This window comes from Desmodus rotundus, chromosome 1 (genome assembly GCF_022682495.2).
Source record: "Desmodus rotundus isolate HL8 chromosome 1, HLdesRot8A.1, whole genome shotgun sequence".
In the NCBI taxonomy this organism is placed as follows: Eukaryota; Metazoa; Chordata; class Mammalia; order Chiroptera; family Phyllostomidae; genus Desmodus; species Desmodus rotundus.
The window spans coordinates 96,943,118-96,957,307 of record NC_071387.1 but is presented as its reverse complement, the minus strand read 5'-3'; the positions used below and the strand labels follow the sequence as shown (position 1 = coordinate 96,957,307).

At 54.6% G+C, this 14,190-nt stretch overlaps 1 protein-coding gene across 2 annotated transcripts in view; it reads right to left on the bottom strand.

Moving 5' to 3' along the window:
• Positions 1-11,089: 11,089 nt before the first annotated feature.
• Positions 11,090-14,190, bottom strand: part of XPO6 (exportin 6) — a 119,133-nt gene continuing 116,032 nt past the window's right edge. For both annotated transcript variants that reach the window (XM_024560549.3, XM_024560550.3), the window contains exon 24: positions 11,090-13,506. In XM_024560549.3, coding sequence (XP_024416317.2) covers positions 13,405-13,506 — 102 coding nt within the window. In that variant the 3' untranslated portion in view covers positions 11,090-13,404. The remainder of the gene's footprint in view (positions 13,507-14,190) is intronic.

Genomic DNA, 14,190 nt, shown 5'->3' with positions numbered 1-14,190 from the left:
AGAAGGAGAAGAGGAAGAACAAAAAATTGAAAACTTATTTGAACAAATAATGAAGGAGAACTTCCCTAATCTGGCAAAGGAAATAGACTTCTGGGAAGTCCAGGAAGCTCAGAGAGTCCCAAAGAAGCTGGACCCAAGGAGGAACACACCAAGGCACATCATAATTACATTAGCCAAGATAAGGAGACAATCTTAAAAGCAGCAAGAGAAAAGGAGACAGTTACCTACAAAGGGGTTCCCATAAGACTGTCAGCTGATTTCTCAAAAGAAACCTTGCAGGCAAGAAGGGGCTGGGAAGAAGTATTCAAAGTCATGAAAGGCAAGGACCTACATCCAAGATTGCTCTATCCAGCAAAGCTTTCATTTAGAATGGAAGGGCAGATAAAGTGCTTCCCAGATAAGATCAAGTTAAAGGAGTTCATCATCACCAAGCCCTTGTTATATGAAATGTTAAAGGGATTTATCTAAGAAAAAGAAGATAAAAAATAGGAACAGTAAAAATGACAGCAAACTCACAGTTATTAACAACCGAACCTAAAACGAAAACAAAAGCAAACTAAGCAAACAACTAGAACAGGAACAGAACCACAGAAATGGAGATCACATGGAGGGTTATCAGTGGGGGAGTGGGAGGGGGAGAGAGTGGGAAAAGGTACAGAGAATAAGAAGCATAAATGGTAAGTAGAAAATAGACAGGGGGAGGTTAAGAATGTATAGGAAATGTAGAAGCCAAAGAACTTAAATGTACGACCCATGGACATGAACCAAAGAGGGGAATGTGGGAGGGTGGGGGTGTGCAGAGCAGAGGGGAATAAAGGGGGGGGGGGATGGGGCAACTGTAACAGCATAATCAATGAAATACATTTTTAAAAATTTAAAAAAAAGAAAGAAAGAACTGCTGACCCTTTGGTTCACAGGCTGACACTCAATCCACTGAGCCACACCAGCCAGGGCCCTGCTCTTTTAAATTAGGGCCCTACTTTGCTCATTTATTCCTGGCTTAATCCCACAGGCATTGGAGTTTGCCCAACCTACGTTAGCATTTTGGATGCCTGGTCCTCAGAGCTCCACCCACATCTTCATCCCAAGACCCACCCTTACTAAACCTGCATCTCAAGATCCCATTCCCTGTAGGGAGCAGTCTTAGCCGCCCATCTCCTCCATCACTTTGGCCACCACGGCACTGCCCAGCACTGAGGACCTGGGAACACACTCCCCAACCAGGCACCTGAGCGACCTCTCGGCCCTCTGTCCTTGCTGTTCTCCGTGGCTGAAGACCCTGGCGTGGGACATCTGCCTGGAGCAGAGTTCAGGGCCCAGAAACCAAGTCTGCTTCAATTCCCGGGGCGTTGAGTGTGCATGGCTTCACCACGGTCGCTGGGCTGCCTGACTGGAGCGTCCAGCTGCGGCCTCTAGTGTTCGTCACCCCTGCGGCAAACCCTGATGGAGCACCAGCAAACTGCGGCCCACGGGCCAGCCCTAGGCCACTTCCTGCTCCTGTTCAACCGCAAGCTAAGAACATTTTTCTAATGGGCGGGGGGTCGGGGGCAGGGAATCAAACTAAGAATTGCATTTTGTGACACGTGAAAATTACAGAAAATTAAGTTTTCAGTGTCCATAAATAACGTTTTATTGGGACACAGCCACACCCATTTGCCCAGGAACTATCTGTGGCTGCCTTCACACTCAAGGGCAGAGCTGGGGAGTCAGAGACACACGGCTGCAGAGCCTCAGAGGCTTGCTGTCCATCCCTCTCCTGAGAACCGGCTGCCCTGCTCTGCCACCACAGTCCAGGCGCGGGTCTGGGCGTCGGCGACACAGGTGCTTAACACCCCGGGGCTGCTGCACCAAATGGCCACACACTGGGTGACTCGAAAACAGGGAAATGTGTGCTCTCACGGTTCTGGAGGCCCGAAGTCTGAGATCCAGGGGTCGGCAGGGCCATGCTCCCTCCCGAGGCTCTCGGGGAGTCTCCTTTCTTGCTTCTTCCAGCTTCTGCTGGCCGTCAGCATTCATTTTGGCCGCCAGCGGTGCTCGTTGTGGCTGCACCTCTCCTGTCTCTGCCACCCTTCTTCTCCCTGTCTTGTGAAGATGCCTGTCGTTGGATGAGGGCCCACGAGGCGATCCGGGATGGCCTCATCTCCACACCCTTTGATTTAATCACATCTTACACGCCCTCTCTCCGAAGGAGGTTGTAGTCACCCTCCTGGGTCGTGGACACGGGCTTTTCTCTCGGGGGTTGTGGGGAGCACCCTTCAACCCACTCCAAGTGGTTTCTGCCTTCTGGAAGCTTCCATTTTCTTTGAAGGGAGACTAATGACAACGCACTCACGCACCCCAATCAAAAATGTAAGAAACATAACAGGTCCGGTGTTGGTAAGAGCTGTGAGGAAAACTGAAGTGGGGTGAGGAGCTCGGAGAGCAGCAAGGAGGTGGCTCGCGTGCTCCTGAGCAGGGACCGAGGGACGGAGGCAGTGAGCAGGCGCAGCCTCGGGGACAGGTCACAGCGAGCTCCAAGGCCCAGAGGAGGAGCGCGGCCCCTGTGAAGAGCTGCAAGGGCTCACCGTGTGGCTGGAGGAGAGTGAGCAAGACGAAGAGACGAGAACGATTACGATTTGAGAACCATCCGCTGAGGGGCTTCTCCGTCCCAGGCCCTTCACCCCATAATAATAAGGACCAGTTACTGCTGCAGCTCGCTTCTATCCCCATGCTTAACGCGGACAGCTCTCAGGTAATTCCCACACAGCCCTGACTTGGAACCGTTAGGATTAACCTCCTTCCCCCATTATTTTCGTAAGTAAACTGAGGTGACCTACAAGGTCACTCAGCCAGGAGCAGAGGGCTATGACCCAGAGTTATTTCCAGGCACCCCAAAACCTCCAGCTCCCTCTCAGGGGCTTTCTTAAACCAAGAAAAAGAGAGCATGTTGGGCTTCACAGACGTAAGCTCCGCCCAGACCTCAGAGCCAATAGGTCCCCCCAGCAGCAGAAGGCTCTGGCCACTAATCCCGCTTCCACTGTCAAGGTCAATTATCACAGAAGCCAGTCTTCACAATCAAGCTCCAGTGGGCAATTGGCGAATCGTGCGGGATCCGTGCCAGGCCAGCCGGCGCCCGCAGACACTCTGAGCCACCGCCCTGTCTATTCCCTGTGTGGGGTCAGACGGGCCGGAGAGCTTGAAGGCTGCCTGAGTCGGGGGGGGGGGGGGGGGGGGGGTGCGGCGGCGCAGAGGCCTCAGCAAGGGCTGCTAGAGGGCCGGGGCCAGGCATCGGCCCTGCCCTGGGCAGTGCTGGGGCTTGGGAGTGCCGGTTTGTGTTATTGTTCGTTTTCGATTGTTATTTAAAATTCCTACAGAAACATTATATGCACATATTTAAATAGTCAGATAATATCTCATGCTCCTCTCCTCCCCCTCCAAGTTCGAGCTACGGTGGCCTGCCTTCCGTTCTCTAGCGCACCCAGCTGGTCCGGCCTCAGGGCCTTGGCACTGCTGTTCCTCCTGCCAGAAGCGCTCTCATGTCTCATCCAGTCTCAGCCCCAGGTCACCTCCCAGCGACCCTCTGACCATCCAAAGGCGTCCACTCGAGTGACTGTGTGTGTGTCCCATCACCAACATGGTCTCCACGTGGCACAATCTGAAATGGCCACGTCCAGTCGCTCAGTTGCTCCGGAGAACACACAAGTGTCTGTTGTGTCCTCTGCTAGAGCGCCGGCCACACGGGTGCAGGGCCGGCCCGTCCTACCCGCCGCAGAGCCCGTGCGCCTACCACAAAGCCTGGGGTGAAGCCGATTCTCACTGAACGTTTGTCTAGGAAGGAAAAGGAGAGGGAGGAGAAGCAGCAAGGGAAGACAGCAGACAGCCGCCCTTGCCTACCTCTTTCTTCCCCCGCCTCTGGCTAATGGAGCCCCATCTCCACCTGCAAACCTGACGTCGGCATAGCAGCTGCTCTCCTGGGAGCAGGAAGGAGAGGCGCCCTGCAGAGCTTCTTCCTGAAGCCCAGGCCCTTCTCATCCCTGACTCCCTGCGGTGGCCCGAGAGCGCTGCTTCCCGACCAGCCCAGCGGAGATTCTTTTCCTCGGGATGTAACAGGACAGGGTGAGTGATGTCAGACACTTCTGTGTTGGGATCCTGGAACCACCCCTACGGCCTTGGGCAGGTCACTTGCCACCGCTGACCTTCAGTGTCCCGGTCTGTCAAGCGGCGCCCCGCGGGCATCTCACCGAAGCAGTGGAGATCAGTTAAGACAACATTCAGGCAGCAGGCCACCCAGTGGGATAATCTCCTGCCCCTGCTTGGCAGATACAGTCCAAAGCTGACAAGCACCTACATCGTAAAGAGAGGGAGGTCCTGTAAGAATCATATGGGCAGACCGGGAGCCCTCCAAGGAAGGGGAACTGGCCTCTTGTTTGCCCGCGGACTGGGCCCCCGCCAGAGAGAAGCATGAGCAGAGAGCCTGCCCTGAGCCTGGGTGGCTAGAAATGCATTTTCCTGTCCTGTTCCTCCCCCATGATGAGGTAGAAGATGGCAGGCAGGGGTGTAGCCGTTAACTAGGGCCCTCATGTGGCCACCTATGGCCACCATTGTCACTTCTACCTTACCCACTGGCCACAGCAAGTCACATGGCCAAACCCAAAGTCAAGGGGCAGGAACAATCCTCCCTGTTAGTGAAAGGAACTGCAAGCCCCTAGCAAAAGGCTAGCACAGGGAAGGGCGGGGAGTCAGGGCCCATACTGCTCTACGCTTGGGGCTCAGCCCTGGAGTTGGGGTGCACTTGGGAACCAGGACACTGGCATTTCTGGCCCAGAGACTGAAGATGGGGGTGCCGGCTACAGGAACACAGGCTCGAGGTTGGTCCTTTTGCAGGGCCTGTGTTGGTGTGAACCCCTGTGGTGGTGTGCACCCCAAGGCCTGGGGAAATCACATTTCTTCTCGATGGCCCTCAGAAGGGGAGGGAAGGCCTCCCTTTGTCCCCAACGGAGGTTGGAGGAGAAGAAATGTCAGGGGGCCACTCGAGTGACCACGGCACCGAGAGACGGTGCAGGCTCCTGACCTGTGACCTGGAGAAGGCACTGAGGACGGAGCTGTGGTGGGGCAGCTCGGGGCCACAGGGACCCAGGCTGAGTCTGCTCCACGACTATGTGGGACCCCATCTGCAGGGACCCCCGTGCCTCCAACCCCAAAGGAGCCACTAAGTGGGAGGGGGATGCAAAGGGTGTGGGAGAGCCTGACAGCAGCACCCCACCTCAGGCAGCACTGGGGCCCGGCCCGGACTTGCAGGGACCAAGCAGCAGAGGAACTCTGAATTGAATTGAAGACTGAGGTTAGAAAACACGCAGGCCTGAGCCTGCCACTGAATTAAGACCATTGCAGCAGCAGAAAGGGGCCAGAAGCCGTGGAATCTGGCTGATCGCTAATGAGGGATGGGGCAAAGCTGCGGGCAATTGTGTGCATTACAGAAATAATTAAAACGGCGACAGCAGCTACCACATTGAGTGCTCCCTGCATGCTGGCCACAGTCCCCGAGCTTCAGATTCAGTAACTCTTTTAATCTTCACGACAACTCGGTAACATCATTATTGTTAGATCATGATATTACTTTCTCCCTTTTAATGATGAGGCAACTGAGGCAGAGAGTCAGAATCCTGCCCAAGGTCGCACAGCAGGAGACAAGGAGCCAGGATGCAACCGGAGGCTATCAGAATCCATGTCTACAGTTGTGCTGTCTCCTTATGTTTTAAGAAATGAAACCATTTTGTGTTTATACTCCAGAGTTAAATGCCCCGACACGTCACTCAGGTGCTCGAGAAGTGTTAGCTCCCTGGCCTTCTCCTACCACGCCTGCCCCTGCTGCCATGCTGGCCCTCCCGGGGCCCACAGAGCCGTGATGAAAGAGCTGAGCTCAGCCAGGGTCCTAAGTTCTGACCCTGGCCCGGGTCGGGGTGCAGGGCAGGCCTGCGGGCGGGAGGCGGCCACAGGGAAGCCCAGGAAAGCTTCACTGTCCGCCAGCCGCCTGGGCCTGCCCTGCAGCGGGCAGGGGTGCTCAGGAAGAGCAAACCTGGGCTCAAGTTCCCGCTCTGCCACGGACATTGGGCAAATCTCAGGTCCTATCTGAGCTTCTAGCTGAAGCCCCAATTGTCCTGGATTGGCAGAAACTAGGCCTCCAGTGCCATGGGTGACACACCGCAACCGCCCAAAGGACCCCGTTTATTGAGCAACCACAGCACCCCGGGCTTGAAGCTGAGCAGGCTATGTGCATCATCTCACGTGGTCCTTCAACCCTGGGAGGAACTCATACTAATTCCACTTTACAGATGAGGGCTGAGGACCAGAGATCCTAGGTGACTTGCCTGAGGTCACACAGCTGGGCAAGAGAGAGCGGAATCAGCCTACGTACTGGGTTGGCCAAAAGGTTCATTCAGTTTTTAAGTAAAATATTGGGTTGGCCAAAAAGTTTGTTTTTGTCTGTAAGATGGCTCTAGTAGCGCTTAGTTGTCTTTAACTTCATTCAAAACAATTTTGTTAGATTGTGTTGTGACAGCTGTCATATCAGTGTGCATTTTTAAAAACTTAATCAAAATTGGTGAGTTTTTGTGTAACTTTAATATTGAAGATGGAAGAAAATATGCAACATTTTCAGCATATTATGCTTTATTATTTGACTGATTGAATGTGTCAAAAGTGTTTGGTGCAGTTTCGTGCTGGAGATTTCTCGCTGGACGATGCTCCATGGTCAGGGAGACCAGCTGAAGTTGACAGTGATCAGATCGAGACATCAGTTGAGAACAGTCAGTGTTTGACCGCAACGTCCAAGAAGGCCTGGCCGCGGGGGCCGGTGGAGTTTGAAATCACCCACCTTCCACTCTGCTGGCACAGAGCCACACCGGCTTGGAGGAAGAAGTACCATTAACAATTCTCACAAAACCTGTCTAGTTTGAACTTTAACTTAATATTTTATCCAGAAAAGCCTGTTTTAATTCTGGAGAGAATAATTTCTGGCTCGTGGGCAAGTTTTTAAAAAATGCATTTTCCTGCCACCAGTTTTCCAGAGTAAAGTGAGATCATTGCAGAAGCAGGTTCATCCTGCATGTGCGCCGTGTCTGAGTAGAGCCCGCTCACACGCGTGCACGCACACACACACACGCACGCACACACATGCGTACACACACGCACGTGTACACACACGCACACACACACGCTCCTGCGTGCAATTATTAGCACGGATAGCACAGGGCACGCAGCAGGACCCCCCCGAGGGGGGGCCCACGGGTCACCCGTGCTCCCTCCCCGGTCCTCGCCCCAGCGCCCGCCCCAGCAGACCTTGGTAAATGTCTGAAAGGCTGAACAGGTGAGGGATGCCTAAGTGCTGCGTGTCTTTGAGCCAAGGGTGGGTCAGACATGCATCGTCATTCCAAGGGAAACCTACACATCTGGCCTTGAACTCCACAAGCTGTCCACAGAGAGACCCTAAGGAGCCTTGTACTCAGGGACAGGCTGGAGTGTCAAGAGCCTCCCCAAAACGTAGCCCCACCTGTGTCACCTGCAAAACAGATTCTGCAAACAGCTCAAAGCCCCCAAGAGCAGCAGAACCTGCTAGGTGTGGAGCCCTTCTGTGCGTCGGGAAGGCGGCCTGCTCCTCGCAGGCACTGGCTCACCCCGCTGCGCCCAGAGAGGTGGGCTGGAAGGAGAAAGGGGTGGGACCTGGCAGCGACACAGACTACGAGCTCTCGGCTTCCCGCTCCCCAGCATCTCCACCCACAAAGCACTTCCACTCAGGCCTGTCAAGAAACAAACAACAGCACAGAGGCCACCACACCTCTGACAGAGGACAGGGCAGATCGCGGAACCCCCCAGACCTGGCTGAATTACTGCTCTGCCATTTTGCAGCTGTGGGACCCTGGGCAATGTGTCCAGGGGTCTCCCAAGTTCCGTGGGAACGGTGACACGTCCTGCTGCCTTGGTTCATCAGAATGTGAGTTTAGAAATAACCGACTCTGGCACCGAAGGGACTTCCCAGGCCTCGGCACGCCAGTGTGCCCCGGTGGCTAAGCGGTGGGGTCCGTGAGCACCGGCACAGCAGAGAAAGGGTGCGGGCGCTGGAGCCACACTCACCTCAAATCGGGCCCCAGCTTTGCCAGGGACTTGCTGTGTGGGCAGCCACTTCACTCTCAGCCTCATCTCCCGTGTAAGCATCTGCTCTGGAGGCAGAGGAATCCTGGGCAGGTGAGCAGCACCCAGAGCAGGTAGCCGGCTGCACCTGGGAGGCAGTGGTGCCTATCTCCTCCCGCAGCGGGAGGTAGGAACCATTTTTGGAAATACCGTAATACAGGTCAATAGCGTAACAAAGCCCGAGCCTCCTCAGAGCCCAGGCCTTTCCCTAGCAGGTTGGGTGAGGGGGAGACTGAGATGCCTCCAACACTTTTGGAGTCTGAATCACTTCCACTCCAGCGCCCTTCAGAGGCTGGAAGCAAGGTAACCGTGACTCCCAGGAGCTCAGGGCTCAACTCCAGCATGGTGCAGGGAAGAGGCGGCTGAGCAGGGGTTCGGGCTCTGCCTCTACAAAACATGGGTTATGCCTTCTCGGCGAGGCTCCAAGAACAATGGTGTCTGACTGACGTGGCTCTCCGGGGGGAGCCGCACCTGACATACCATTAGCCTCATCCCCCCCCCACCCCCGCCCCCAGGGTTAACTCCAGAGACCAGTGTGGGCCTGAGGTCCCCATCACTTCCCTCGATGTTCTGGTGGCTGCTTCTACCTCACTGGCCCCTCACAGCTGAGGTTGGAACAGCCAGAGAGCTGAGGTCCATGTGACCTACAGAAAGGCGTGTGTGTGCTGAGAGGCCCAAGAGGCAGAACGCTGCCACACAAGTAACGTGACCTTATTACCGCTGAGAGTTGTGGATGCGAGGACAGGCCTGGAAGACCACCCACTGAGACATTACTAAACCACTTCAGATTTTTATTTCATCTTATCTGCAAGGAACATGTATTATTTTTTCTATAATGAAGGGAGAAAAAGCTTTTAAAAAAAATGTATCTGTTGACAAAATGTCCACCTGTGTCAGGCTTGTGAAGCTTCTGGATGTTTTATCTGAGTAATTAATTTTCCACCATCCTCAGTCCCGGGGCTAAGCACCCAACTCTGACCCATAAGAGCTTCCTACGCCCTTCGGAGACCCTGGGTCCCAGAGCCAGCTTCTTGCTGGCACCACCCAAGGCTCTCGGCTCCGACCTGGGAGGCTGTATAACCTGTCAGCTGTGCACCCTGACACCTCCAAGGGCCCGAGCCAATTAATTAACACGGTTTTCTAAAGGTGTTTCCAATGGTGCATACAGGGAAGAGTGGGAAATGGAGTCCCTGAGCTAAAGAAATCCTCCACTGAAGAGCTGTTCGCTTGAGTGCTCTTCCCTAAGGAGCCCTGCCAGGGAAGGCCGGGTGTTCTGAGCAGACACAGGGGATGTGGCTTCATTATGCTAAAAATTGGTCAGAGGAGACCTCAGTGTTAACTCGAGGCTTCCTCCTACGAGGAAAAACCCATCTGAATTAAATCTGGAAAGCCCTCATGTACTCAACCTCACTGGGCACCTGCTCTGGGCCACCCCGAGTACCAATCCGGGTACACGCCAGTTCCCTGCCTCCACGTTCTCATTTTGGTGGGGGACCCCACAGGCACCAATGACAAGAGGGGCCATAGGCAGCATGTACACAGGAAGCCCTTCACTGTCAAGAGGAGCTTAGGAGAGCTTCTGAGGAGGAGGAGTTGGAGGAGGGCAGCCGGCTTAGTCCAAGGGGGCCAGGGAAGACCTCAGCTTTCCCGCAGAGCTGGCCCGGACGTGACCCAACGTGGTCAAACGGCGTTCACCAAAATGCCCACTGCTCAGAATAAAACCCTGCCCACCATCAATTTGTCTGTTTGGGGCCAGTTCAGGGCTGACTCCTCCTGATGAGACAGGCTGCTGCATTTCAAGTGGAAAGGAAGTGGTGATGGGACCTTTGCCTTCTCCCATCTTTGGTGACACAAGCCTCACTGAGCCAGGCGCTGTCTCCTGCAGGACCAGGGAAGCCGAAGTCCCAGTGTATCCTGGTTGTCCCAGAATTATTGCTGATAATGTTGCTTTTTACTCACCACATCCTGGTTTGGAAAAAAGACGTTAGTCACCCTCCCCATCACAGTTCTGTGGCAGTTGCCTGCGGTCTGCAACTGCAGCCTGCGGGCCAGCCGTAAGACCCGGTCACACCTGTCCTCACCCTTCCCCCGCCCATGCCCCTGTCTCAGATGACCATTACCTTCAATGAGGCCCCCCCAACGACCTCTTGCCCTCCCCCAGTTCCACCTACAACTCTCCATCCATTTCCTGATTCCCAATCCCCATCACATCACTTAGCACACCATTCTGCAATGATTCCTTCCCCTGTTTCCCCGCTGGCCTATGATTTCTTACCATATTAATCTCCAAGTCCTTCACCTGGAGCCCAGCACCTGGCTTATAGAGGTATTTGATAAATAACGTTTGTTAAATTAATGAACTGCCATCAAGGCCAAGGCCAAAAGAGTCAACTAGAACCAGCAGCTCCTTCCTTTCCTCTCCCTGGCCCTGGCACCCTGCAGAAATGTCACTCTTAGACAATGATGTCGCCCTAAGTGAGCAAGAAGGGCTGGTTAAGTGCCGCCACTAACCAGCCAGGGGCCCTGGGCCTAAAAGTCCCCAAGATCCACGGAACCAGGGACTGATTTTATCAGCTGTCTCAACAGAGCCTTGCAGCCCAGACATTCCACAGCCCTGACGTCTGTCACACTGCCCTTCAGTTAGGAATCAGGCCTCAGCAATGTCTACCACAGGCATCAAAAACACTTGTGCCCGCAATTTCACGTGTCAGAACCAAACCTGTGGAAATCATCTGACAAATACCAAGATTATACGCAAGGATGCTCACTGCAGCCTCACCTGTTATAAAGAAAAACTGAACCAAACAGGGCATAGCACACAACGGAACGGTGGGATGCGATCTGCCATTAAAGATCAGGTTCAGCAGCGTATGTGTTAACATCAGGAAATAGTTAGAACATGTTAAATGAATAAAAAGGAGACTACAGAACACCAAGAGCTCAATTTTATTTTTTTAAAAAAGGCAAAATCATACACATTTGCATACGTGTAAAGAAATGTGGAAATAAAATTTACCCAAAATATTACCAGTGGTTTTTCCTGGGCAGAGGGACTAGACAGCTTTTTTAGTTTTAAAAAAATGGCTGTTAAAAGAAAAGTCAGCCCTCCATTGCATGAGGCCAATAGTAGGCAGTGGAGGAAAATGCTTGGAACTGGGACATCTCATCAGGTTCTCCCCCAAAGCCAGTGGCTGTGCCTGCAGCAGATGGAACTGGCAACCAAGGACAAGCAGGACACGGGCACCGGAGTGGGGCCAGGATGACAACTCCCATTGAAAGGCGGCAGGGAAAGCAGCCCGCCCCGTTGAAAACCCCCTTCCTCAGAATACAGACAATTTCTGGGTCTGTCCATAGCCTGAGCGCTCACCCACCTCCACCCACAAGCACGGCCGGCTCTCATGCCAGACCCTGTGTAGGAAGGGCACTGCAGACAAGGGAAACTGGACCGGAGGTCTCTCTGCAGGTCGCCCGCCTCTGCCTGCACCTCCGAGGACTGGGAGCTCACGGAGCCATGCCCACCAGTCTTGGATCAGAAACCCCAGTCCCAGCCCACCTTCCTCCCACCATCCTAAGTCCTGCCCAGTGTTCTGTCCAAGGGTGGGGCCCACAGGTGACAAAACCCATCCCCTCACCTGCTCCAACTCCAGCCATTCAGAAAGCCCTTTCTTAACCTCAGGCACAGACAGCACTCCTGGTCCTCCCCAGCAGGCAGGAGAGGCGGCACTGACTGCCCGGGAATAGTTGCACGTTGATTCCTTCCTGGAGAAGAGCAACTGGAGTTTCAATTCCCTCCACCCTGAACTCCGAAGTGGGGCTGGCAGCAGCTGAGAGGCTGTGACTGACACAAAGAGGCTGCAACACCCACACTCTGTCTCTCACCCAGCCCACCATCACCAAATTGATCTTACAAAGACCTCAGAAGAGGAAGCCATCAGCCCCCGACTCCCTTCATCCTGTTCTACCAACAAGCCAAGGGCCACCCCCACGCTTACTGCTGGGTGAGCTCCTGCCAGACACGGCAGTCCACGTTGGAATCGCCCCAGTCCTGTCGTCTAGTCGTTATGGCCCCTAAAGCAGGGGAAGCTGCAAACCCGTTACCCCAGAAACTTTGAGGACAAGTGTTATTTCCACTCACAAATGGCCTGGGAAGGCCCCAGCCCTCAGACACACGGGTGAGCCCTGAGTCCCACCCGCTCCCACCCTCACACAGCTGCACCCGCTCTCCCGCCCACCCCTCCCAACCACCATTTTCAGACAATCTGCCTAGAGATGGCCACCTCCCTTCAGTCCACTGAGGGACAGTACCTGGCTGGGTGTCTTAGGGAGGGATCCGGTCTCTGGGAGGTGGAGAGGTGGGAGGCCAGGCTCTGAGAGCAGGGGCACCCCTTGGACTCCACACCCGCCTCCACCACTAGGCTGACTGTCAGTGACACCAAGGACCCCCACTCTTTGAGCATGAGCAATGGGGACCCTGTGTCTTCACAGAGCTTAAGGGCGATGCTGTCTCGAAGAGCATGGGATGCAGCCAGCGCTGCGAAAGCTGGTCCCCTCCTCTGCTCTCCCAGGGCAACACCTGGGCCTCCGCCCGCCCTGGGGAGGCTTTGACTGTGAAGAAGCCCCCTAACCAGAGTGTATAAAACAACAACATAAGCATTTTTTTTTAATTAAGCTTCTTAGTTTCTTAGTATCACAATGGAATGATGAGAAAACAAGAACAAAAAAACCATGAGTCTGCAAATCTCTAACACAGAGCTGAGACTTCAAGGCAACTGGGGGAGGGGTGGGTGACAGAGGTGCCAAAACAGTCCCTGCGTCGTGGCTGGTCATGTCTCTCCTTGGCCGATGGGGCCGGAGAGGGGTAGGGAGGTGGAATGGTGAGAAGGTGGCACTGTCATAAGCTGTCCTTGGCATGTCAGTCTCACGACTGACAGACGCATGATCTACACGGAGCACCGCACGGGTTTCCTGGTGACTCCTCAGTCCCTAGCCGTGACGCCCCGCCTGCCCCGAATGTCCTGGGCACTCCAACCAGTGCTACGATCACCCTGAGGCCAGTTCTGCTGGGTAGGCGACAGGAGAGGATCGTGGAGGAGGGGCACAGGGCAGGCGACGCTGCTCAGGGTGTAAGAATCCGAGGAGTAACTGAGACTGGTCTGGGAGACAACTGTGGCGGAAGGTGAGGTGGCGCAGGTGGCAGCAGCAGCGGTTCGTGTCCCTCGGGCAGAAAGCAGGCCATGCCTAGAGCTTCACAGTGCCGGGGGGCAGGCTGTCATTGCAGAGTCTATAGTATCGCAGGTCGTTGACCAGCCTGTGCACATTCTGGGTGAACGAGGGCAGGTCCTGGAAGGCAGGGGCACAGCTGCAGCCTAGCCACACACAGTACCCTGCATCACCCCCCGCACCCCCCGCCGCCCCGGCACCTCCCTCCCAGAGTGTGCTCCAGAGCTCCGCAAACATTCCACACAGCTCGCCGTTCCTACTCCTGCTCACACCACGTGTGAGCAAAGGCAACGGGGGGAGGAATGGCAGTGAGTGCCCCCTCATGCGCACCCTGGCCCAAGCCCAGGCCCACACACACAACACCTGCTCCTGCCATCCTCCCACAGGCCTGCGGCGCGGGTGCTGCCAAGTACCACCACTTTGAGGATGAAGAAGTGAAGCACAGAGAGATGAAGAAACCTACTGTGCCCTGGCTGGCTAGCTCAGTTGGTTAAAAGCATCATCCCTACACCAAGGTTGTGGGTTCGATCCCCGGTCAGGGCACATACAGTAATCAACCAATGAATGCATAAATCAGTGGGAACACAGATGGATGTTTCTCTCTCTCTCCCCCCTTTGCCCCACCCTCTAAAATAAATAAATAAATAAATAAATAAATAAATAAATAAATAAAATTTAATTGAAAGAAGGAAACCTGCTGCAGTTACAAGACAGGAAGGGAAGGGGGACACTGGTATGGCTGCCGGTGTGTGTCTCTCCTTCAATAAGCCCCGTGGAGCCACGTCCGCAGACTCCTGCACAGGC